General features: G+C 39.5%; 3 protein-coding genes across 4 annotated transcripts; 2 read left to right on the forward strand and 1 right to left on the reverse strand.

Moving 5' to 3' along the window:
• Positions 1 to 670: 670 nt before the first annotated feature.
• On the reverse strand, positions 671 to 8,240 carry LOC117813976 (titin-like). Its single transcript, XM_034685061.1, has 6 exons — positions 8,220 to 8,240; positions 7,627 to 7,741; positions 5,863 to 7,155; positions 4,562 to 5,298; positions 910 to 1,392; positions 671 to 778 (listed from the first exon to the last, which is right to left on the reverse strand). The coding sequence occupies exons 1-5, from the start codon at positions 8,238 to 8,240 to the stop codon at positions 1,372 to 1,374; spliced, it is 2,187 nt and encodes a 728-aa protein (XP_034540952.1). The 3' UTR covers positions 671 to 778; positions 910 to 1,371.
• A 1,718-nt stretch (positions 8,241 to 9,958) lies between these two features.
• Positions 9,959 to 12,128, forward strand: gdpgp1 (GDP-D-glucose phosphorylase 1). 2 transcript variants are annotated; one of them, XM_034686316.1, is made up of 2 exons: positions 9,959 to 10,099; positions 10,800 to 12,128. In XM_034686316.1, the coding sequence occupies exon 2, from the start codon at positions 10,808 to 10,810 to the stop codon at positions 11,882 to 11,884; it is 1,077 nt and encodes a 358-aa protein (XP_034542207.1). In that variant the 5' UTR covers positions 9,959 to 10,099; positions 10,800 to 10,807; the 3' UTR covers positions 11,885 to 12,128. The 2 variants fall into 2 exon arrangements, with proteins under 2 accessions (XP_034542207.1, XP_034542206.1); XM_034686315.1 differs by having other exon boundaries at positions 9,960 to 10,099; positions 10,797 to 12,128.
• Positions 12,129 to 15,978: 3,850 nt separating this feature from the next.
• On the forward strand, positions 15,979 to 24,554 carry rhcgb (Rh family, C glycoprotein b). Its single transcript, XM_034685840.1, has 11 exons — positions 15,979 to 16,201; positions 19,464 to 19,656; positions 20,394 to 20,544; positions 20,806 to 20,953; positions 21,053 to 21,219; positions 21,337 to 21,474; positions 21,631 to 21,767; positions 21,926 to 22,050; positions 22,174 to 22,247; positions 22,839 to 22,906; positions 23,555 to 24,554. Exons 1-11 carry the CDS (start codon positions 15,979 to 15,981, stop codon positions 23,586 to 23,588), a joined length of 1,458 nt encoding a protein of 485 aa, XP_034541731.1. The 3' UTR covers positions 23,589 to 24,554.
• The last annotated feature ends 723 nt before the right edge of the window (positions 24,555 to 25,277 follow it).

The following is a 25,277-nucleotide window of genomic DNA, read 5'->3' on the forward strand; positions in this document are numbered from 1 at the left end:
AATTTTAGATAACTTTAAAAAAAACATTCGAGAAGGCATCTCACGACCCCCATTTGTGTCTCGCGATCCCTCAGGGGGACCCACACTTTGGGAACCCCTGCTATAAGTTACAGAATTTCTTCCTTGATAAAGTTGAATCAACTTAAATGCATTATTTTATTTTAGGTTTTGCAGCTTCTCCAATTAATGTGTAGTAACTATCTCTCGTGATGCATAGATGCATGTATGCATATATAACACAAAACAGAACAGCTTGAGATAACTTTCAGTCTTCTGCCTCAAATTTCACAATTCAGACAATAAATCTTTAAACAACTACCTTGTTGTTTTTGGACTGATCCACTAATCATGTCTTTGGACTGTCTTCATACTATCTGTCGTTTGTAGTAAACAAGTCTAATGAACAAATTAAAAGTAGAAGTGAAACAGCTGTTCTAATCAGATTTATTTTATTCTAGATTTCCAACAAATATCATTTTTATTTTGAGGCAAAAACAAAACATTCAGGGAATCACTGCTTGTTTTTTTTAGAAATTAGATACCCCATTGACAAAAACCAACAGTAAACAACATGAAAGAAAACTACTTTTCATTATATCTCTTAAAAAATGAACCTACTGGTAATGTATAAAATTTGTAGAGCATTGCATACGATATCCTGAACAACATTTTTTTTTTTAGATGAGATAAGATTTTGACATGAAGCTCAGGAGAGGATGAATTCAGGTTCAGAAGGATGAGACCTAAGCTCCTTGATTTGTCTCCCAGTCTGTTGTATCTGAAAGAAACAAAAACACACACACAAGAAAGAATAAATCTTAATGCAAGTTGGAAAGATGAAAACAGGTGTAACTTAGTATTTGTTTGTTTTTTTATTCCCACTAAACATTACTACTCTTATGTTTGTACCTGTCATTTTTGTTCCCTCCTTCGTCTCAGCTGGAACACCGACCCCATACTCATTTTCAGCTGTGATTCTGAAGAAGTAGATACCTCCCTCCTCCAGGTCAGACACTCTGTAGGACAGTCGACGGCATTTGTCTGAGAGTCTCGTCCACCCTTTTCTGCTAATATCCCGGATATCTACATGGTAGTTCTTGACAGAGGCTCCCCCCTCGTTCTCTGGGATATCCCAGCAAACTGTAGCAGAGTTCTTGGTCACATCTTTAACTAATATATTTGATGGTGGACCAGGTGAATCCAAAACCCTCACATTCAGTGTCAAAGAGGCAGACCCAGCTACATTCTGCAGCTTGACTCTGTACTTGCCAGAGTCGTCACGTGTTGCCCCTTCCACTGTGATAGAGGTCACAGAGTTGCTGGTGTTGATCAATCCTCTGACTCTCAAATCCACATCTGCTTTATCCCATGTCACACTGGGTACAGGTTTTCCTGTGAAAGGCACAGTCAAAGTGAAGGAGCTGCCATCTTTAACAAGCAGAGTCTTCCTCATCTCTGGGCTAACATCAAACCTTGGTTCCTCTTCTCTCTCCATTGCAACTCCAGGATCTGTTTCAGGACTGGGCTCACTGATGCCAACTTTGTTGATGGATCTGACAATAAAGATATACTCTGTCCCTGATGTAAGTCCAGTAACTGCAAACTCAGTTTTATCTGTGTTATGGACACCGACAGTCCAATCTTCTTCTGTGGATTTTCTGTATTCAACTTTGTACCCAGTGACTGCTGCTCCACCATCAAAAAGTGGCTTATTCCAGGACAGAGTAATGGACGCTCCGGATGAATCAACTATAGTGGGTTTGGCGGGAGGAGAAGGCAGAAACTTTGGATCTTCTGCCAAAGTGAGTGGGCACGAGGAACTTGCTTCACTTAGCCCTGCAGCATTCTCAGCAAAAACTCTGAATTCATATTCACAACCCTCATGCAGGCAGGAAGCTTTGACACGTAGGTCATAAACTGGTTTCTTATTGACACGAACCCAGCGAACACCCTGCTTCTCCCTCTTCTCAATAATGTAACCACTGATACGGCTACCGCCATCAGTGGCAGGTCTCTGCCAGCAGACAGTCATGGAATCACTGGTTGCACTTGTGACCTCAACATTGGTTGGAGCAGATGGGATAGTATACGGATCAGTTGCCTTTATAGGGTCACTTTCCAAATTCTCACCCTCACCATACTTGTTAACTGCTCTTACCCTAAACAGGTATTCATTTCCTTTCAGTAACTTCGTTATTTTACAAGTGGTTGCCATCATGTCACCATAAACAACAATCCAAGCTACACGGCTGGTTTCACATTTCTCAACAATGTAGTACATGACCTCAGCACCACCAGTCTCATGTGGGGATCCCCATGACAGTGTGCATTTCTCTGCTGTGACTCCAGACACTTCCAGAGGCCCAGCAGGTGGTCCTGGTCTGTCTAGGACTTTGCATGTAACAGCTCTCGATGTTGTTCCTCCTGGACTCTGCAAAGTCAGAGTATACTGTCCTGAGTCTTTTCTAACACTTTCTCTGACAACTAGAGAGGTTTTTGTCTTTGTTGCTGTTATTTCAACCCTTCCTTTGCTCCCAATGTTTCTACCATTCTTCAACCAAAACACTGTAGGGTTAGGGCGACCAGCGATATCAGCATCTATTCTGAGGAGTTCCCCTGCCTTGACAACAACCGCTTGTCTAAATTTGTCCTCCATGACAATTTTAGGTGGCTCTACGTCATGCTGCACTGTAACAGGGCCTGTGGTTTCAGAAGGTGCACTGAACAGCTCAGCTGAATTTTTGGCAATCACACGAAAATCATACTGTTCGCCCTCTGTTAGGCTAGTCACTTCCAGGAAGGTGTCTAGCAAATTTGTGAAGTTGCATTTAAGCCAGCAACTCTCTGGCAGCTCTTTACGCTCAACAATGTACCCAGTTATTTTAGCCCCACCATCATATTCTGGTTTGTCCCATGAGAGGGAAACTGAGCTATTAGTTATATTAGTGACTGTAAGGCTTCTAGGGGGGTCACACTGGTCTCTAGCTGCTACAGGTTCAGATGCTTTACTGCATGGTCCAACACCAGCCATGTTCTCAGCACAGACTCGAAACTCATATATCAAACCTTCTTCAATGGTTGTAACCTTGAACTGGTTCTCAGTCACTGGGTTACGGCTTAACTTTGTCCACAAAATACTACTTTGATCTTTGCATTCAATGTGATAACCAATGATAGGGCTACCACCGTCACTATCTGGCTTGTCCCATGCAACCATCATGATAGACTTTGAGGGATTTTCAACACAGACATTTAATGGGGGACCAGGGGGCTTAAAGGGATACTGAGCAACAACAGGTTCTAACTCAACAAATTGGCTTTTGCCATAACGATTCTCTGCAGCAATACGAAACTGATATTCAGTGCCCTGTGTTAGACGGGAAATTTTGATTGATGTTCTTGCAACTGTAGCTGACACAGTCTGCCATGTTGTGCTGCCTGTGTCTCTCTTCTCAACTACATAATTAGTTATTTGACATCCACCAGTATAATATGGGGGCTGCCATGACAGAGACACAAAGTCAGCACTCGCTTCATCCACACTGAGGTCAATTGGTGGTCCAGGTCTTTCAAAAACATTGACTAAGATTTCAGCGGATGTGGTTCCAATCGAGTTGGCCACGGTAATCTCATACTTGCCAGCATCCACTCTGGTTGCATCTTTAATAATTAACTGGAATGATGAATCAGATGTGTGCACATTTACCCTGCTTGTCTCTTTCAGTGGGTTGCTATCTTTCATCCATTCTGCAGTAGGTGGTGGTATACCCTTAAATGGAACATCAATCTTTAAATCATTTCCTGCCTTCACACCAAAGGTGTTTGACAGCAGGTTGATAATGGGTTTAGCACTAGTATCATCAACTATAGCAGGTGCCAAAAGGGATTTTGGCTCACTTTTTCCTTTTTCATTCACAGCACTTACTCTAAAGAAATACTCGTTTCCTTTCATCAGCCCATTAACAGTTACTTCTTGTGCTTTACTCTCTGAACATATGGTCCATGTGTCATCTCCTTTTGCCTGCATTTCTACAACATAATATATGATTTTGCTTCCTCCATCATGCTCAGGCTTTTCCCAAGAGATCCTTGCACTATTGCTAGTAACATCACAGAGTGTGATTCGGCCTAGAGGGGGTGGAGCCTCAGACACTTTAACAGCATCAGTGAGCTCTGCCGGCGAACCAGCACCAAACTCATTCACAGCTAGGACGCGGATATAATAGAAGCATCCTTCCTGAAGATTGTCAATCTTGTATGAGTTTCTCACACAGTTGCTACAGACGCTTGTGAATGCCTTTCTAGCCTCCTCTCGTTTTTCAACAATGTAGTGTGAAATCTTTGCTCCTCCATCAATTAGAGGTTCTTCCCAGGAGATTAAAACAGAGTCTCTCTTTACATCTTTTACCTCTAGTTTGGTTGGTGCGCTGGGGGAGTCCAATACTCTGACATTGATGAAAGCTGATTTTGAACCACTGTGGTTCTCAGCAGTCAACACATATTTTCCAGTGTCATTTTTATTGACATTCTCAATCAATAACACTGTGTAGGAGCTTGTTACCTCAATTTGAGCACGCTCAGTGAGGGCACCACCTTCCTTTGTCCATTTTACCTCGGGCTCTGGTCTCCCTCTGAGGGTGACGTAGAGACGTAAAGTGGAACAGGCTCTAACACTGACAATCTTCCTCAAGGTACTGTCCAGCTCAATCTCAGGGGCCTCCAATTTTTCTGCAGCCACCACAATTCCAGGTAGATCCACAGGCTCTCCAATCCCAGCTGCGTTCATCGCACGTATCCGGAAATTGTACATTGCATTTTCTCTGAGTCTATTCACTGTGTAGTTTGTGTCCTCTACACCTGTACTTTGTGTGCATGTCGTCCACTCATCTTCTGCTGCTTCCTTCATTTCAACAGCAAACCCACTGATGGCTGCTCCACCATCATAGATGGGCCGTGACCAAGTCAGAGACACAGTCCTGCTGGAATAGTCTATCACTTTTGGGTTGGTAGGGGGACCAGGTGGGTAGGTAGCTTCACATACTTTAATGTACTCACTTGGTTCACTGGGTGCACCAACACCAGCAGCATTCTCAGCCAGTACTCTAAACTGATAGTGGTGTCCCTCTGTGAGCCCAGTGCATCGGAAACGCAGGTCATTTAGTCTTCTCTTGTTGCATTTAGTCCACCTTACTCCTTCTTTGTCCCGTTTCTCCAAGATGTAGCCATCAATCTCTGAGCCTCCATCAGTCTCAGGCCTTTCCCATGTTAGCACTACAGAGTCACCAGCCACTGCACTCGCTATAGGGGTAGATGGTGCACTAGGTGTCTTAAAAGGGTTTTCTGCAATGAATGGGTCTGATTCAAGAAATTCCCCAACACCATATTTGTTTGTGGCAGCAATTCTGAATATGTATTCTTTTCCAGGCACCAGTTTTGTCACTTTGTAACTGAGAGCTTCAACTTGAGACTCAACACCTGTCCAAGTAACACGACTGGTCTCCCTTTTTTCAATTATGTAGTGGGAAACACTAGCACCACCATCATTAACCGGAGGGTTCCAGTGAAGAGAGCATTTCTCTGCACTGACAACTTTAACCTTCAGATGTCCATCTGGAGGACCAGGTCTATCAAGGACTTTCACATTAACTGGGATCGATGTAGTTCCACCACTGTTACTGAGGCTCAAGAGAAAGTGTCCCCCATCCACTCGTGTACAGTCTCTGACAGTCAAGGTTGTGTGAGTCAGAGTGTTTTTGACCTCCATTCTTGCTGTAACTTGGTCAATTTCTTTCCCATCCTTTAGCCAAGTTACTTCAGGAAGAGGTTTCCCAAAGTAATCAGCATCAATGATGAATGTCTCACCAGCTTGAAAAACAGAGGTGTTCTTGAACTTTGGATCAATGTATGCTGTTGGTCCTTCAATAACATCCTGAGCAATGATGGTTACACTTTCTGAAGGTGTACTCCAAACACCAGCAGCATTCTTAGCAGTGACTCTAAACTCATAACCTTGGCCTCCAGTTAAACCCGTGACTGCAAACTGATTCTCAATAACATTTGTGAAGTGTGCTTTCATCCATCTGCCATCTGGGAGCTCCTTCTTTTCAACAACATAGCCTGTAATTGTGCTTCCACCGTCACTTCTTGGTTTTGCCCACTGAAGTGTGATGTTCTCTCTGGTTATAACAACAGCTTCAGGTTTGCCAGGTGGATCACAGGGGTCTCTTGCCGCGTAGCATTCAGATATTTTGCTTGATGGGCCAAGTCCGGCAATATTCTCAGCAAAGACTCTGAATTCATATTGAATGCCTTCTTCAAGCCCACTTGTTTTGAAGCGAGCATCAGGTATGACAAGTTTGTTCAGTTTGGTCCATAAAATGCTGTTTTTCTCTTTGCGCTCAAGGTGATAGCCAATGATTGGGCTTCCTCCATCTTTGGCGGGGGGCACCCATTCAACCACCATGCTGTACTTTGTCACTGTGGATGCAAAGGGGGTGCCAGGAGCAGCGGGCACACTAAAAGGATACTGTGCCATCACAATAGGAGAGGTGATTGCAGTACTCTTCCCATACCTATTTTCGGCAAACACTCTGAATTGGTATTCATTTCCTGTCTTCAGTTTGGTGACTTTGATTGTGGTTCTTACTGTTGTCGCTGACACAGTCTGCCATTCAGTGCTTGAGATGTCCCGTTTCTCCACTACATAGTTGTCTAGCTGACAGCCTCCTGTGTATTCGGGTGCCACCCAGGAGACAATAACATAGTCAGAGCTGACCTCATCAATCATCACAGGGCCTGTGGGTGGGTCGGGCTTTTCAAGAACAACCACGGTGATTTCTCCTGTATATTTTCCAGAGCTGTTGCTTGCTATGATAGAGTATTGACCAGAGTGCTCCCTGGCGGCATGTCTGATATGAAGAACTGTCAGCGATGATGTATTTAAAACCTCTAGTCTTGAAGTCTCTTTGACTGCCTGCCCATCTCTTTTCCATTCAATCTTTGGTGCTGGATGCCCAACTACTGGGATCTCGACTTTCAGATCTCCACCATTTTTGACGGTAGAAGTGTTAAAAGTTATCTGAAGACTTGGCTTAATAGCATTTTCCACATCTGGATCAGGGCTAGGTTGGACCATGGGGTCAGGTTCAGGTTGTCCTGGTGTGAGGAATCAAAAATAAGTTATTAAGCGATCAGAAGATTAGATGGGATCACTGCAGAGTAAGACTAATTTTTGCCTAATGAGTACAGAAGTCAAGCCAAATAACTTGGTGAGCTTTCAAATTCATTTGTTCAACTACAGGGAGTCACTGAAAGATACTATATTCAAATGTAGAAATATTTTTTCACTGGCTCTACAATTTAGTTTAATTCATTATTTATTCTGAAAATTTCTAAGAAAAAATATTGCACAATTAAAGATATATATATTTAGTTGGTTGTTTACTCAGCTTAAACCTGTTTTCAACACAGGCCTATGAAATCACTGAATGTATTTTTAACCTTTGTTTACAATATGTGTTACAAACTAATCCCAGGTAATAACACCAAAAAGTTTAGATTGTACTTCATTATTGTTAGAACTTTAACACATGATTCAATTTCTATTTCATGATAGGATGAACATACCTTGGACAATGACTGTTGAAAATGACTGGGAATCCTCTGCTGTGAGGTCTGCATCAGTATCTGGTGTCACATTTAAATATAGAGCATGAGACTCATCCCCTGCTTTCTGTTCTGTCTACAAAAGAGATTAGTACAAAACAGTCAGGCATTTTAAAGTTACAGACAGGCTGACACAATCATGACTACATGCTCCTTTTTTCCAGTTTTTTTATTCAACGGTTTGTCTTGAAGTAGAAGGTACAATAACATTAAAAGCCACCATGCTTATCTAATAGTAGGAATGAGTTAAAAATAACTTTGGTGTTTCACAACAAGCTAGCATGTAAACTTAGTGAGTATTATGTCAGTAATAGACACTCTTCGTGTTCAAAGTAACCAAAGGCATGCCTGACCAGGCTGTTACCTCTGCCAAACAGATACAAACTTTATTAGCCTTTTCTTAAAATACTCAAAAGGTTTGGACCATTTTACTTCAGACAGAAATACAAGAAGAAAAAAAAAGGAATTAGAATACTTAAGTGCGCTACCACTGAAACAACTCTTAATATATTGTTGCTTACAAGTTTTCAGAATTCTTAAAAAGCTTTACTTACTGCGTTGTTGTTGGATTCCATCCTTTGCCTTACTTTCCCCCTATTATCTATGACAAATTAAACCTGGATTCAAAACTCGGCTTGCTCAGTTAACCAGTTGGCTAAGGTTTGTCGACAGTGGTAAGAACCCCCAATCTTGAGGCAGACGTACACAGCTCTGCCAATCACTGCCTGCTTTATCTCCAAAAGCATGCAGTGACTAAAATAACCATGATGCCTGATTGGCCATCTGCTCATTCCTTCAAAGTTAGTTGAGCCTCCATGTGTCAGCTGCTAAAATCTGGGAAGCTGCTCAGTAGTTCAATATTACAGGGAGGCTATTTGAGTTTCAGGGGGTTTTACCATTAGGCTTTATATTCTCTGTCCATTTTGCTGACTGGTTGGGTTATGATGTGTCACTGGCGCAGGGATAAGGGGGAAACAGAGACCTTTTTTCCCCTCACTTTCACACATAGGGTACTAGTGGTAATAAAGATAGAGATTCAGTCATAGCCTACAGATAATCTCTGATGTGTTTGACCTTTATATCCAGTCATATTCATTTAAAGTGTAATTCAAATGAAATCAAAGTGATCTGACATCCAATGAAATCTGATTATGATCTATCTGTTTGTTGTTAGGTATAAGAGTCCAAACATAAGGGTCTCCTTTTACGTGAAACCTTTAAAGCCACCCCACTCACAAAATGCCCATGGTGTTACTCAGGCTGATCCCACCTTCCTGGATGGATCTGTAATATATTTCCTTGTTTGTCCATAGCCTATGTGATATGTTTTTATTTTAAATCAATTTAACATGCTTGTGAGGAAACACCTGATTTCCTTTATTATTAAAAACCAATCAAAATGGTTGTTTCTGTATTTAAAGTTAAATTCTATTAATGCTTACCTACAGTATTTCTCAATCGCTAAAACACTAAACCCTATTGTCTGAACTAAATTCTTAGTGGCCTGAACCCATGTATTGAATCAGTCACTCTTTTGGCAAAAGCATAAGCACTTTTCACCTGTTAGACAACAACTTCAAACATTCTCACTCACTAAAACACATTCTGCACTGTGATGCACTTGTGTTGCATAATGGTAAGCACAGGTAGCAAAAGTTCAACACAATTGAATGATAGGTGTCACAGCTTAAACACAACCAGTCAAAATTGATCACACTTGTGGCGAATGATGTGAAGAAACCAGTATAAGCCAGTTCAGAAAGCACTGGTTGTTGAAGGTTGTACAATGGAAAGAAATAATCTGAGAGGCAGAGGAAGAGTGTGTGTAAGAGGTGGTCGAGGAGGAAGAGGAGGGGAGAGAAAACAAAGAACAGTAACTTCTGATGAAATCATAGTAACTATGATTGACCATGTGCTTCTTATTTATATTTGTTTTTATTTTATACAGTCTATGGTTTTTACTTTATTTTTACTGTATAAAGGTGCTAAATTCAAAGAGGATTTTTTTTTGTAAAATTCATTTAGCCTACTGTGAACAATAAACATTATTTCTACAGCTTCATGTTCTGAGCATTGTGTTTTCAATTGTTTTATGTAGTGTGTAATGACTGCTCAGTATTGTTTTTAATTTTGATTGACTTGGGGTATGATCATAGTGTTGAGAATAGCGTGGTGGATGTCAATAAATGTGTTTTAGCAATTGAGAAATACTGTAAATGTACAAACAGTGTCACTCTAATTTTATTCTTTAAAAAAAAATTGGCGGCGCCTTTATTTTGAAAATAATGACCCGGAAATATTTCCGGAAATACCTCCAGAAACACCAACGAAGAAGTATACTGAAGTGTGGAAGCTAGCTGCTCCGGTAAAAGGGAAAAATGAATGAAGAATAGCAATGGCAATCAGAGCCAGATTTAACCACGTCTTCGTTCAGGTATTTATCTACCACTTAAATACAGGACTCTGAATTTGATGGGCCAATAGAATCGTGTTAGTCCTGTCTAAATTATACTAAATTAGACATGTGTCATGGGTAAACAGCCAGAGAAACAAGCAAGAGTACAAAAAGTAAATATTTTCAGAAAACTGTATTTTTTTTTTTAGTCCAGAGTTTGATGAAGATTCGGTAACAAACTTTTATTTGTATGATGAAGGTTTGTTCAGCGTTTTTGATAGTGTTGTGAAGATTTAAGAGCTGCAATTTACTGTAAACTTCAGCTACATTTAAAGACATTTCATTGATCATACTGATAAAGTTTACTGGCAACAATTGAGACTACTGATTTATGATTCAGGCTATTTTATAAGCATAAATGCCCATCACATAATCCAGATTGACATATACAAATGTGTGTTTGCCTTCTCTGACAGTTAATATAAAACTTATTGAGCTGTTGATTAGATAAAAAAATGTACTTTCAATCAGTCAGACAGAGGTTTGGGAACTTGTGATTGTCATAGTTTCTGATATGTTATTGGCCCATGAGCATTTTGAGACAAAAGCTTTGTAGCTATTATTCCAACAGGCCCCCCATGCTGCCTCTGTGATGATTCAGCTAAATCACATCTTTTTTACCCAACACAGTGAACATTTTTGTTTCATTACCTCTGTCTGCCCTTCTGTTTGCCAGCAGATCCAGCCATGCCTCTACCATTTGTGTACAGCAACCAGGACTATGTCACAGACGTGTGTCGGAGCAGAGGTAACACCCTAATGCCAGCGAAGTTTGACTCAACCGTCCAAGCAGGCTGGACGGACAGGATGGACAGAGGGCTCTTCCGCTACCACCTTGGGGATCTACAAACACGCATCCTCCCTGGCCAGCTTGGCTTTGTGGCCCAGCTGAATATCCAAAGAGGACTAGAGAGAAGGAAGCCTCAGGAGATACTGAGCATTCAACAGGAGTTCAACGCCAAACAGTTCAATTTTAACAAAATCAATCCAGAAGAGATCATATGTGAGATGGTCAAGGCCACTGAGGGAGGACATGAGAGGGGGCAGCAGCATCCACCCTGTAAGATGGTTGTGCTGGTCAATGTCAGCCCTCTTGAGTTTGGACATTGTCTCTTTGTTCCAGATCCTTCACGCTGTTTCCCACAGGTACTGACAACTTTCGCCATCCAGGTTGGTGTTGAATCTGTGCTCCTCAGCTCTGATCCTGGCTTCCGTGTGGGGTTCAACAGTCTTGGAGCTTTTGCATCTGTCAATCATTTACACCTACATGGGTACTACCTAGACCATGAGCTGAAGATAGAGTCCATGCCAGCAAAGCCACTGGCCCCTGAGAAGGGATTTTATTGCTTGCTGGACTTTCCTGGTGGATTTTTGTTTTACACAGAATCAGAGCAGGTCGAGAAAGTGGCCAGAGCTGTCTGTAGAGTCACAGACTTTCTTGTGGAGCGTAACATTGCTCACAACCTGTTCTTGACAAGAGGTTGTCCACCATGTGAGAGCATACAAAGTGAAAAGGATCGCTGTTCAAGAAAAGGTGTTCGTATTGCTGTATGGCCCAGAATATCCTGCTTTGGTGCCAAAGAGGAGTCTGCCTTCAATGTTGCTCTTTGTGAACTGGCTGGACATTTACCATTCAAGAACAAGAAGGACTATGAGCTCACTACAGAGAGAGACGTTACAGGTATTATCAAGAGGTATCTTCTGCCTGATGAGGAGCTTCACACACTAGAACAACAGCTAGCTCATCATTTGATGAATTTGTAAATTTCACATCAATAACTGTTAAATCCTGTGCGTATAATATATGATTAAGTATCTTCACAACCAGTTATTCTTAAGGTGCTATGCTGTATGTCTTCACTTGCATGAGGGTGAAAAAACAAGTATTGTAATTTAAGAGATAAGATCAACTTTATTTATTCCCTATTGGCTAACTTACTTGAAATGTTGTACCAATGGATGTGTTGCATTATAAGTGGTTCAAAATAAAGAGACCCAAAGCATTTTATCTAGTCTTTTCATTTACATTTTTTAGTTTCAGTTTAAGTTGTAAACATAAAGTGACTCTGCCATAAAAACACTTTCACAACACACATTAGGCTTATTAAAGCAGGGGAAGCACAGCCATAATAAATAGCATCGTTTTTCCAACGTTGTTCTCCATCCCTTTAAAAACAGCTCGTTCATGCTGGTTTGTTTGCATCAGAGGAAGTAGAACAAAAGACATTGTTGATGCCACTTATCAGCAAGTTAGCAAGTGTGTGTTGTGAGCAGGCGAATCATATTACGTTTATTGATAGTAACAAAAAGTACGTGGAGGTACTTGAGATTAAGTCAATGGTCTTCAAAGGAAAGCACACACTGTGGTTGAGGCTAGAGCAGATTTCATTAGGGTAAAGTAAATAAAAGTGTATGGGAAACATGTTTTTTTCTGCAGGGCTGTTCTCTTGGATCAAAGTGAAACAGTTTCATGAGTGAAATGAAGTTGTGTAAACTGAAAATCTCGGATGATGTGACAACAGTGTACGACTGTACGTGTCATACTGAGTCATGGTGCCAACGTGTTTGCTAGTCCATGCACTTCATTCCACTAAATGTGTTTATATGAGTGTCAGAAGTACTGGGAAGATACCTATTCAGCTGGTATAGCCAGAAAAAGAAGTGTTTGAGTTGGAACCTTATGTTTGAGAGCGCTTCAATAAGAAGTAGCCAACATTTAATATACTCTAACTACAATAGACACTCTCTTCTACAGATTTTTTGACACGCCTAAATAAGAAAAGCAAGGGTGGAAGATAATAAGTTGATAAAAAGCAAGGCAAGGCAACTTTATTTGTATAGCGCATTTCATACACGAGGGCAACTTAATGTGCTTTACATTAAAACATTAAAAGCATTGGAAACATTCAGACAAGCTGAAAAGAGCATAATTCAAATGACGAATATAATAAAACAGAAAAGGAAAATTAAAAATATATTAAAAGTAAATTTAAAATTTGCATTTATAGCAAGTTAAAATGAGCTAAGATAGGAAGGCAGTAGCAAATAAAAAAGTCTTAGTCTTTGATTTAAAAGAGGTGAGAGTTGGAGCAGACCTACAGCTTTCAGGGAGTGTGTTCCAGATATGTGGTGCATAATGACTAAATGCTGCTTCACCATGTTTCGTTCTGACTCTCGGGACTGAAAGCAGACCAGTACCTGATGACCTCAGAGCTTACACGCTTACACGTTGCATTTTCAGAGTGTTTGTATTGTGCATGCTGGCTCACTGTCATATTTTAATGGTAAACTGAGATTAGCTTTTCCCTTTTTCATCAAGTCAAAGATCAAGTTTATTTACTGAGAACATCACTTGTTCACCTTGCACTAGAATTAAAATAGTGTAACATGCTTGAACTATTGACAAATGCTTCACACTGTGTAAAAGGTGACGTGTCAAACACAACCAACTGACAGGAAAAAATTACATTTGTGATTGAAGAGCTTCTTTGTCAGGTCTGATAGAGGTTCCTAAATGAAGCTGGTCAATGGTACACGTCTTCCCCAAAGAGCACATCATCTGCCAGAATAGCATCACCAAGGTAGCAGTGCCCAGCTGAGCAGTGAGATCAATGAGCATGGATACCTGCTCACTCATTCTAATTAATGAGTTTCCTTATTGGTGAGGACACAAATGTATATCTACATTATATATGATCTGCTAACATATTTTTTAATGTCACTGTAAGATAAGGACCTTCATGGCCATTTTCAAATCATACATCATGACTCAGTCATACAGTCAGGAAGTCAGTTTCTATTCACATAGAAACATTTCTTCATTCGAGTTACATTTTTTCAGTTGGTTGTACTCAACAATAGCAAACACATGAACATAAGGGGTGAGTACCGGCAAGAACCTCACGATACGATATGCTTCACGACACTTGTGTCACGATACGATAGTATCACTATATATCAAGATATCACAATATTGTGACATATTGGGATATTCTACAAAGTAAACTAAGAAAAAAATACAGATTGTGTATAATGTAAATCGCACAATATTACTCAAAATTTAAAGGAAAAATTAAGTCAAAACTATTTGATTGAAAACAACTTTTCCACTTTATTGTTTTTGAAATACTGAAGTCATATTTTAGTTCAAACTCGGCTAAAATATGAATTTTTATTTTTACAAAAAATTTATATTAAGAGTTGAAATATCGATATTATATCAGAGGTCAAAATATTGTGATATATTACTGTATTGATATTTTTTCACACCTCTAATGAACATATTATTTTGATAAATAATAGATACAAATAATAAAATAATGTGCTATCTCCTCTTGAGGAAGAAATGCTAGCTTGGAATTTCGCCTGCTTGGAATTTACTTCAAAGCTTGCTAACTTAAGCTGTTATCTAAAGCTAACAGGAAGCTATCAGGTTATCAAGCTTGTTTTTTTAGCTTGTTAAATACAGGCAAGTCCCAAATATTTTCTATAATCACTTATGAGTGTTACATGAATAAGTGGCAAATGAAAACATATAGAAAACATGTATTGCGAAGTCTCAACTAGGTGCTTGAATAATTGCTTGTCAGCTACCTATAAGGTAGTCCAACACATTAAACACACAAGATTCTTTGTGCAAAGTAGAGAGCTTTAGGAAGGCTAAAGCTCTAAAGAGGGGAATTTATGTTCTAACCTTAAAGCAAAGCAAGGAGAGCTTTTACACCCATGTTCCCAGTCTTTGTGTAAAAACCAAATGAGCTGGCTAAATGCTCCATCAATGTATTTCATGCACAAACATAACAGTGAATCCTCAGGTTCAGTTCACAGCAAGAGGGCATTCTAACCTCATGATGTAATCATTTTAAGATGACTATCCTTTCCCTCAAAACACATAGTCAGATGGACCCTTAATACCTTCCCACCTTACTGTAATTAAGAATGTTTTCATATTTTTGAACCACACACATTTCTTTCCTCAGTTTATTTGTTTCCAAGCTAATTAAATTACCATTCATTTTAATTATCACACAAATTCAGTACTTTCTGAACTCTTTGAGCACTTAAAATTGGGATAGGTAATACAAATAAGTATCCAATTCAAATTTTGCAATACACCTCAGAAACAGGGAAACTGGACTCTAAATAACGAAAGAACCCTTGTCTCAACCTTGAGCCCTGCTGCTGTAATGGTTGACTTGTGGTAAACCTGTTGTGCATCTTTCTAATGGGGCCCAGCATGGATACACATTATTTACAGTTAATGCTTCAAGGATCAACCCTGCAGAGGAGACAAGAAAGTCCCACCCCCGTGCTTATAGTAAGAACAGAAAAAAACATGTGACAGACTGTCTATATGTGTACTATTAGATTTTTTAAAAAGGGTTTAACTCTGAAAAGAGAGTTTGTGATGAGGGGGGAAGTTCCAAGAAAAATTCATATTTATTTTAACCTTTTACCTTTCCAGGCTGATGTGACCAACACAATCAGGTTATCGGATGTCCAAGAATGTGACTTATTTCTCCAGTTTGATCAGGACACGAGGCATGTTTCCCCTGTCCTTTTGGACATGTACTATTTGTATTATTTGCTTTATGTTACAATACCAAATAAGTCATAAACATGTTATGTATAAAAGAAATAATAGTCAAGAAGCTTTCTCTTACTATAGATGTATGAACACCTGAGAAGTGAGGGAAGTTCATTCCAAGTGCAAAATGCAACAGAGGGAGTGATAGTGGGAGTGCCCTCATAATAAAGCCAACACCCGTCTCTGCTCATCTTCAGTTGTTGCTTGAGATGCTCAGGTGAGCTTCTGTCTGAAAATTACTACTACAAAAAAAAAAAACTAATTGAGGACAATGGGTTGCATTCAAAGCTTCAGGGAATTGTGTGACCGTCCAAAACACACTAACGTTCGTCTGAGTCTGCCGGCAGTGTGCTTTGTGTGGCAAATAGCCATGATCATCTTGTTCGGAGTTTTTATTCGTTACAATGAAGAATCAGATCCACACTGGATAGAGTACAGAAAAAATAACAATATATCAAGTGACATTGAGAATGACTTCTACTTTCGATATCCAAGTAAGTAACTTCCTTTTCTTTTTAAAATCATCTTTCTAGTATTGTCTGTTTTCTACCTGTCTTATTAGTGGGCATATATTGCAACATTTATTATATCCATATACCCCTCTCTTTACCTTTTGTACTATAAAATAAACATCTGTATCTTTATGAATCCACCTTTTTCCCAAATGTGGGTCATTGTCTAAGCACTCCATTAATATTTAGCTGTTTCTTTATGTTCCATTCGAGTTAAATACATGTGTACTTGAGTTTCAAAGTTGAGGATTAATTCCAGGCCTATCAAATGCTTCCTACATTGCTGACAAGGATCTGACACTTACAGGTGCACATTTCCCCTGAGGTCTGACTCCCTCTAGCTCAGGCTTTTTTTCTAATGTAATTTCAGCTGAAAAGGTGTTCCTCTTTGTGTTTAAATTATGATCATGTAGTACATAATTTGGGTTGTGCATGTGAGTGTATAGTTTGCTTATAGTGAACACAACAGCCCACAGTGTCAATGTCAAGCTATCATTACGCAATCTCAGATATGGTGTTTGATGTCAAATGATTTATGTGCATCCTGATACAGTGTGATGTCATGAGACCTATAAGGCTTCATAGTGCTTTCACAAGGCTTTAGTTCAAAATACAAAGCCCTGTCTGTGTTGACAGGAGGACACCAATGTGTCTGAAGCTTCCTCTGTATATCATTTGGTAAAAATTACACTCTGATGCAAAATTCTCCATGAAAAACTATACTGTTTCTCACAGTGCAGAGGAAAGCTATTGTGCCCATAGGTGTGTCAAACAGTTACAGTGTTACATTGTAAAGGATACTGGCTTGTTTATTTACTGGCTGGTATCCACACTCTTCTGTTGGATTGTTAAAGCAGACAGTGGCTGTCCCACATTAAAGATCAGACTGTGTGTGTTCATTGTTGTTTTGATTTGTTATAATGAACCTTGAGGACTCTTTTTTTGACTTTGGAAGTTCTCTATAAATTCTCAGCATAATCTCACTAGCTTCTTTTCTGATTCTTTCCACCAAATGTCGTGGACAATCTCAAGACAATGAGTTGTTTTCAGTTACCACTGTGGCATTAGTCATATTATATTCTAATAATTATAATTGTTGTTTAGTGTTGTAATTGGGGAAAATGATCTCTATTTTTGTTGACTATAAAACCCTGCAGCATAAACTAATTTACTGTTAAAGTTAATGATGTCCTCATCATGTCAACTTGGTCTCCCCGTCTTCTCCAATATGCTCTCACGTGGACCTGCACTTTGGTGACATGTTGTCAAAGCAAACTATATGTACACAGCAGAGCCGGCCCTAGCCGACTTGGTGCCCTAGGCAAGATTTGAGCTGGTGCCCCTTGTATTGCTATCAACTCCAACAATCCCATCACATATGCACTGAAAGACAACTGACATCCAGCTTTATGTTTTACAGGTTTCCTTTGTTTTAAAATAAAATAACCTCGAAAAGAACGTTAATAAAATGTTAGTTTAATCAGTCATTATATAACACAATAATTTTCACAGTGCAGACACTTGAAACAAAGCAACAGTAATGTATTAAGTGGTGACTGAAAAGGCAGAAGCAAAATGCTTATTTAAGCCTTACCTACATTTTCTATCTAATTAAGCTAACAGCTTCCAAAGTGTAAGGAAAATAACAAAAACAAAACAAAAACAGGTAATCATGAACACTTATAGACTTCAAAAACTGATTTGCATACCATTATTTTTAAAACCAAAAGTGAATCACAAGCTTTTAAATGTTTACTGGCATCATTCTGCCATTTAATCCAAAATTAAATTAGATAAAACAATATTGTTTTTCCTATTATCTTCACATTTTCTTCCTCACTCATTTAGTGGCGCCCCCTATGGATGGCCGCCGCCCCTAGCATTTGCCTATACTGCCTATGCCACGGGCCGGCCCTGGTACACTGTCTTCAGGTGTTTATCCATTCATTCATGAGTATGTCCGTTTTGGGGACCTCTTAGACCAATATATTTTGATAAAAAAAAGCTTAATATGTCACCTTTAACACCTATCTTAAACATGTCTCTATAACCCTGTTGGCTGATTTAACAAAATAATGTGACCAATATTAAACAGTTACGATTTTATCATGCATAATTTCAGTTTCTTAATATTTGTTTTTTAACATACATACTTGTAGGAGTTTACACACAGTTCACATTGTGCTCCTGAACTGATAATAATAAACCATGTTCCAGGGCCTGTGTCCATGATTGGATTTGCTAGGTTACAAAAAGTTGTCCTGGGCACTTCTGCTTTCCAGAAGTCTGCTTGAAATTGCTCCGTACACTTCACATTCAACAGAATTTTACAAATAAAAATGTATAAACAATTAAATCATCAGTCTTAGCATTAGCAGCAGCTTTAGGCCCGGAAGTTGTACCTAACCTTAACAAATTAGTGTGGTTATGTTATGCTCCACACCAACCTCTGCCATTGTTGTTGACAAAGTTAATACCAGAAGTCCCACCCCCTGTTTGATTGGATTGGCTGGTGGTAGAGAGATGAAATTGATAAGCATGATGGTGTTCCAGAGGTGGAGCTATACCTGCACCTAAAAGCACTGAGTGCAGCCACAAAAAAACAGCCGACACTGAGGTCATTTTTACACTTAGCACACTGAGCAGGAAAACGCTGAAGTGTTTGCTCTTGAATTGCACTAAAAAAAAACAACACAGAAATGCTGTTACTAGACATAGGCCCTAAAGGATGAACAGGTATGGGTTCAAATTGTGACAGGAGGTTTCAACCTGTTAGAACTTTTGACATAGCAGCTACTTGGAGGGGTACAGTAGGTCTCCTGAGCCAGAGATGACCACTGAACCACAATCATTAGTTCCCCATAAAACACAGTCAGATGGCATGGCATGATACCACAATAAGTTTCATGTCAGCATCATCTATTTTCGTTGCTTGCCTCATCTCATCACATCTGTCAGTCATCGTATCAAACCAGCCTAATATTACTTACACGGTTGTGATTGGACTGACCTGAATAATGGCAGATGAGAATCTGTGTGAATGAGACTCAAAGGTCTGCTTACCAAATAAAAAATTAGCTCACAGATGCATCTAGTTCCCAGGATATAGACTCCAAGTGTACAGCAAGCCAACTCTATACAGCAAGGAGCAAAGATTGAATATCAACCCAGTGATTCCATTACTTTTCTTTCGTTGTGCCAATTCCCACCAACTTTATCCCTATAATCTGTCTTTACCCTGTAGGTTTCCAAGATGTCCATGTGATGATCTTTGTTGGATTTGGTTTCCTGATGACATTTCTTAAGCGGTACAGCTTTGGCGCAGTTGGTTTCAACTTCCTCATCGCAGCCTTTGGCCTGCAATGGGCACTGCTAATGCAAGGCTGGTTCCATGCCCTGGACTACACTGATGGAAAGATAAAGATCGGAGTTGAAAAGTAAATGTTGGGTTTTTTCTTAAGTACTGAATTTACAAATCATTGGAAGTTATTTTCTTTTTGTCTTAACCCTCCTGTTATGTTGCGGGTCAAATTGACCCATTTTAAAGTTCAAAAATAAAAATGTTAAAATAAATTTTTTCGGTATGAAACTTCTCGGCTTAATTAGCGTGGACAACATATAAAATAAAAATGGTTCATTTCACACATTTGCAACCCCCCCTGCATGTTTATATTACATAGATACTGGAGGCTAAAAGGGGTCAGAACAGAAGTGTCAAATGCTAATTGTTTCTTTGCAACTGCATGACATATTTCACCCCAATCACTTTCCAATGTACATTAAAAAAAAGTTTTAACATGAATTTTCATAAAAAAACAAGTGAATTATGCTCATTGAACCATGATCTGTGAGAATTAAAGAACACCAATGCATAAATATTGATTTAAATGGTTAGTAATGGAGGTAATAATGAGATTCAGAAAATGTTTATTGGGATTTTTTGGGGTTCTGACACTCTTGAATCATTAAATATGCCCCGGGTCAAGTTGACCTAGGAACATTATTGATGTCCCTAAGAAATGAACATAACAGGAAGGTTAAAGAATTCCATTTAATTAACAGAGACACGGGCTAATAAGAAAGAACTAGAGTGTCATGTTTGGCAAGCACATACTCCAAATGAAATCACATTTCCTTCTCTGTCCCTAACATTGCAACTGTTCTTCTTCCTCAGCTTGATCAATGCTGACTTCTGTGTGGCGGGCTGCTTAATCGCCTATGGGGCAGTGCTGGGTAAAGTGAGTCCAGTCCAGTTGTTGGTTATGACTTTGTTTGGGATCACTTTGTTCGCTGTGGAGGAATACATTATCCTGGATCTCATTCATGTAAGTTGGAGCTACTGATTACACCAAAATACAAACACTGTCAAAGGTACAGGATGCTTTGTACAAAACATTGCAATATATTTTTAATTTATCCATGATATTTTCCAGAATTGAAAATCAAATCAAGCTTTTTTTAAATTTCAAAACCTAAAAAAAGTATGTTTGGTTAAACCTTATACATACTGCTCATGAGGAACATGATCGCCTCAAAAGCTACTTCTTCTGCCTCAACTACTAACTCTAATATTTTCTCTCCTGAAGGCCAGAGATGCCGGAGGCTCCATGGTGATCCACACATTCGGAGGTTATTATGGTCTCGCCGTCTCATGGATGCTCTATCGACCAAACCTGGACCAGAGCAGCCGTCTGCAAGGCTCCGTCTACCATTCAGATGTCTTTGCTATGATTGGTGGGAATGATTTTTACATGCCTTCTTTCTCCACCATACTTCCTGTCATTCTGGAGGAACTGCTAGTTTTTTAAGGTCTGTCCCTCTTTCTGCAAATAGGCACACTCTTTCTGTGGATGTTCTGGCCAAGCTTTAACTCAGCCATCACAGACCATGGGGACGGGCAGCACAGAGCAGCCATCAACACCTACCTCGCTCTGGCTTCAACTGTGCTCACCACTGTGGCCATCTCCAGCCTCTTCCAGAAACACGGGAAGCTAGACATGGTGATAATCGACATTGTTTATATGTTTGTACACATCTTCCAGTGGCGCCACATCACGCTGTTACACTACTTCTAGTTCTGAGAATAACAGGTGCATTTCCCTACACTTGTTTCTCAGGTTCACATTCAGAACTCCACTCTTGCTGGAGGCGTGGCCGTGGGAACTGCAGCAGAGTTCATGCTGATGCCTTACGGGTCTCTGATCGTTGGATTCTGCTGTGGGATCATCTCCACTCTGGGCTACATCTACCTCACGGTATGATACAGCAGTATTGAGTTTACAGTTAAGGAGTCAATCAAGGACATAAGCTAAATCAATTCATATGCCCTTAAATTATCTGTAAGTCACAACCTGTGTTTCCTAAAGTAAGGTCAAATCTAACACTTTTTTCAACTGATTTCTCTCTGTCAGCCATTCATGGAAAAGTATTTGAAGATCCAGGACACATGTGGGATCCATAACCTGCATGCCATGCCAGGAGTCATAGGTGGTATTGTGGGAGCCATTACTGCAGCAGCTGCAACAGTATCAGTTTATGGCTCAGAAGGGTGAGTGGTTGATGATAGGAAATAGGAAATAGCTGCTAGAATGGCAGATTATTTTGGTGGATGAGTATGAGTACAAGATCTGAAAAATAATATGGTATTTACTTGACATTGTGTCCCAAACAGCCATCATTGTGCCTTTCTCCTTTTCTGCACTTAAGGCTTATAAACACTTTTGACTTTGAGGGTGCTTTCAAAGACACTGCCCCCACTCGGCAGGGTGGTCTCCAGGCAGCAGGCCTCTGTGTGGCCATCTGCTTTGGTATCGGAGGAGGCATCATGGTTGGTAAGCATATAAAGCACTACAGCCAATTAAACCACTATAATTGAACATAACACAACACAGACACACATAATGCCCAATAGATTGTGTGTATCAGGACAATGACTGTATTTGTATTCCTCTCAGGTTGTATTTTAAGATTACCTATCTGGGGGGATGCAGCAGATGACAATTGTTTTGATGATGAGCCCTACTGGGAGGTAAGAGACAGGAACGTCAACATAGAGTCTCAGTGCAGTGAGAAGTTCTTCATCACAAATACACAGTATCAGTACTGTATATCTTACCAATCACATATTTTTTATGATTTTGTTTGATTGTTTATTGTAGTCTATTGTTTTTATATTTCTAATTTGAAGACTAATCTGCAGTAACAGGTCAGATGCTTCAGATGCTCATTCCCTTCCTGTTTGTAGGCTTTCAAATAACCTGATCTGACTGGAAGAATTTCTAAAAGAATATATATACATGTGAGGAGCCAATCAAGACAAAGTTTAGCTCTGATGCTTTATGAGAAATACTTAAATATATTTTGTTTATATAAATATGAATCATGGTTGGGATTTATGGTTTGTTTGCAGTTCCTGTTTGCAACATTTTACTGCTACATGGCTCTTATCCTGCCCTGAGGCTGATTTTCTGCCCATTTTATGCAACTTAATAAGCAGATCATTCTGCTACCTCTATTTGCAATGCTTAAAATATTCCAGTGTATGGCTCAATAAGTGCACCTAAGGTGTTGTTGATGGTTGATCTTGTTCAGATAAATCATTAAGTCTGATTTTTCACAGCTTCCTGATGATGAAGAAAGCATCCCACCAATCCTTCAGTACAACAACCACATGCAGAACAAAGAAATGTAAGTGTCCCTTTAGTTTATCTAAAAAAAACAGCGTCCTGGTCACGTTGACACGCTGTCTTCTTACCAAACACTCAATGCAGGTATAGTGCGTTTGCTGCTGTGACATGTGAGGCATTCAGTGTCCTCTTGGTGGCAGCAGATCCAAACTTCCCAAGCTGCACGTGACTCCTGTTCTTTGTATGGTATCTCTGTTCATAGCGTAGATTACAGTGAGAAGACATGCAGCCAGGATGCTGCTGCAGACAGCACGGCACCTCTGCTGTCACTCAGTGAGGGCCACATTGTGAAATGCGGATACAAACCACATGAGCCTCATGCCCCCCTCATGAGGCTCACCTGTGCTGTTTGTTGATTTTCACAGCACAGATCCGCACGTGCTGCTCCTCAAAGTCACCTTGATGTAAAGTCATATCAGTCATGTTTACTGGAAGGGGACATTATACCGTTAGGAAAAATCACATGAAGCCTGGAATACATTATGATTTTTGGGCCAAATGCGATTAAAAGAATGAAAATGATTGCTTCATTTGCAAGCCAAGACTTAAAAAATCTAAATCTAAATTCTGACACTAATCTGTTTTATTTAAAAAAAAAAAAAAAAAAGGTTTTAACCAACTGTATGCTTTTTTTCTTTGCTTTTTGTAGAGCGGAGTCTAACTTTACCATGGATCAGAACTAACTCCAGGCCCATCACACTTGACCAACTTCTGCTGCTGAACACGGCTATTCATTCTACATAATAATCATTATTAATAACATTAACAAAAGATCATAAACTGTTAATTTTCATACAGCGAATTTACCGGCTCATTTTTGTAATTTGACAGGTTTGTAAACCAAAAATTAAGAATGAAATTCAAGAAATAAAAGAATACGCCAGCTGGATAAAGTCTAAGTAAGGGCAATGATCTTGATACAAGTTGAAGGATTTTCCTCATTTCAACAAAAAGAAGAGGGTTAATACTCTTTTCTTGTCTTTAAACATAGATGAATATGTAACTAACTGCTGAACTAAACAATATCTGTGCAAACAAAGACATTTGAGCTCTTTTGAGGAAAACATTTTCAATAATACTTTCTTGTATGTTAGCTTTACATCTTAAGTTGCACTTTAAGGACATCCTGCAGGGGCGGTCACCTCTTAGTTTTTCTTTGTTTTCATGTTTTCTATTTGTGTGGTGTGACAGATTGTCAGTAATATATGAAGGGAATGGGTGGACTTCAGTGTTGTCAGTTAAATTTTCAGTGTATATTTTTGTTTATATTTTAGTTGCATTTGTCCTCATGAAGCCAATGGATGCATGAAAATGAGTTTGTGTGTCTTTATTTAGAACTTGTTCATTGAGGGGTAATGAGAGTTATGTATCATTTTAACAATTTTGGAACTGTAAATTACAAAATTGGGAGCAAAGATATTTGTTCATAAGTGTATAAGTTAAGATATGATTGTTTAGCGTTATAATTTTATTTGTGTTATTAATCTTGTCCACATGTGGCCTTTGTGAACAGTGGTACATTAATGGTCCTACTGTTAAACTTCCTGTTTGTCTCTGTTCATTCAGAATAATAAAACGTCATTGATAAGCAATGTAATTGGATCAAATATGTTGTGCTAGTTTGATGTGAATATCACAAATTAAGCATTTTGGAGCAACTGAATATCTTTCACCAGTTGTAGGAAAAAAAAAAAAGATAAATCTGAAAAACTGCCTCAGAGCTCACATGTTTCTCCCGTCTATGAACCTCTCAGTGTTTCCTCTCCCGGGGTCAGACTAAGGGCAAAGGTCACACACCCGTATTGCCCTCTTGGGACACAGTGGTGACCAAACACAAGCCAACCTCATCATCATGTCCCTGGGTCATAGGGGAGATAAATTGCAAGGTCACTGACAGGGCTGCACACATATGCTGCAGTCAGTCATTTAAAATTTACAGATGAAGACTACTCCTTTGGATGCATCTGCAAATATTGGTGAGGTTTCACACACTGGTGGGTAGAATCACTATCAGGGGATATATAACAAAAGAAACAAATAATTATAAGTGACAGCTCTTTCTATAAATATCAAATATTCAGTTAATTTCTGTAATTTACAAAGAGTCCTTCTCTCCATCATTTTCTGGAGATGGCTGTACTTTGCGTGTGTGTGCTGTTTCATTGGTCAAAGCAGCAGTAGTTTACGGTGGGAGTGTGAATGATTCCCACACATGAGTAGCAGCGAGGAATCCATCTCCTCGTACCGTCCCCTCGCTAACAAAGGCAGGCTTAGTGCTGTTTTCTTTTGTCATCAGTAACCTGTTTGAGTAAAGGAGGTAATGGTGCCACAAGTGCTCCAATTAAACGAGATGCAGCCCTGCTGGGAAGAAA

Source organism: Notolabrus celidotus, chromosome 6 (genome assembly GCF_009762535.1).
Source record: "Notolabrus celidotus isolate fNotCel1 chromosome 6, fNotCel1.pri, whole genome shotgun sequence".
Taxonomy (NCBI): Eukaryota; Metazoa; Chordata; class Actinopteri; order Labriformes; family Labridae; genus Notolabrus; species Notolabrus celidotus.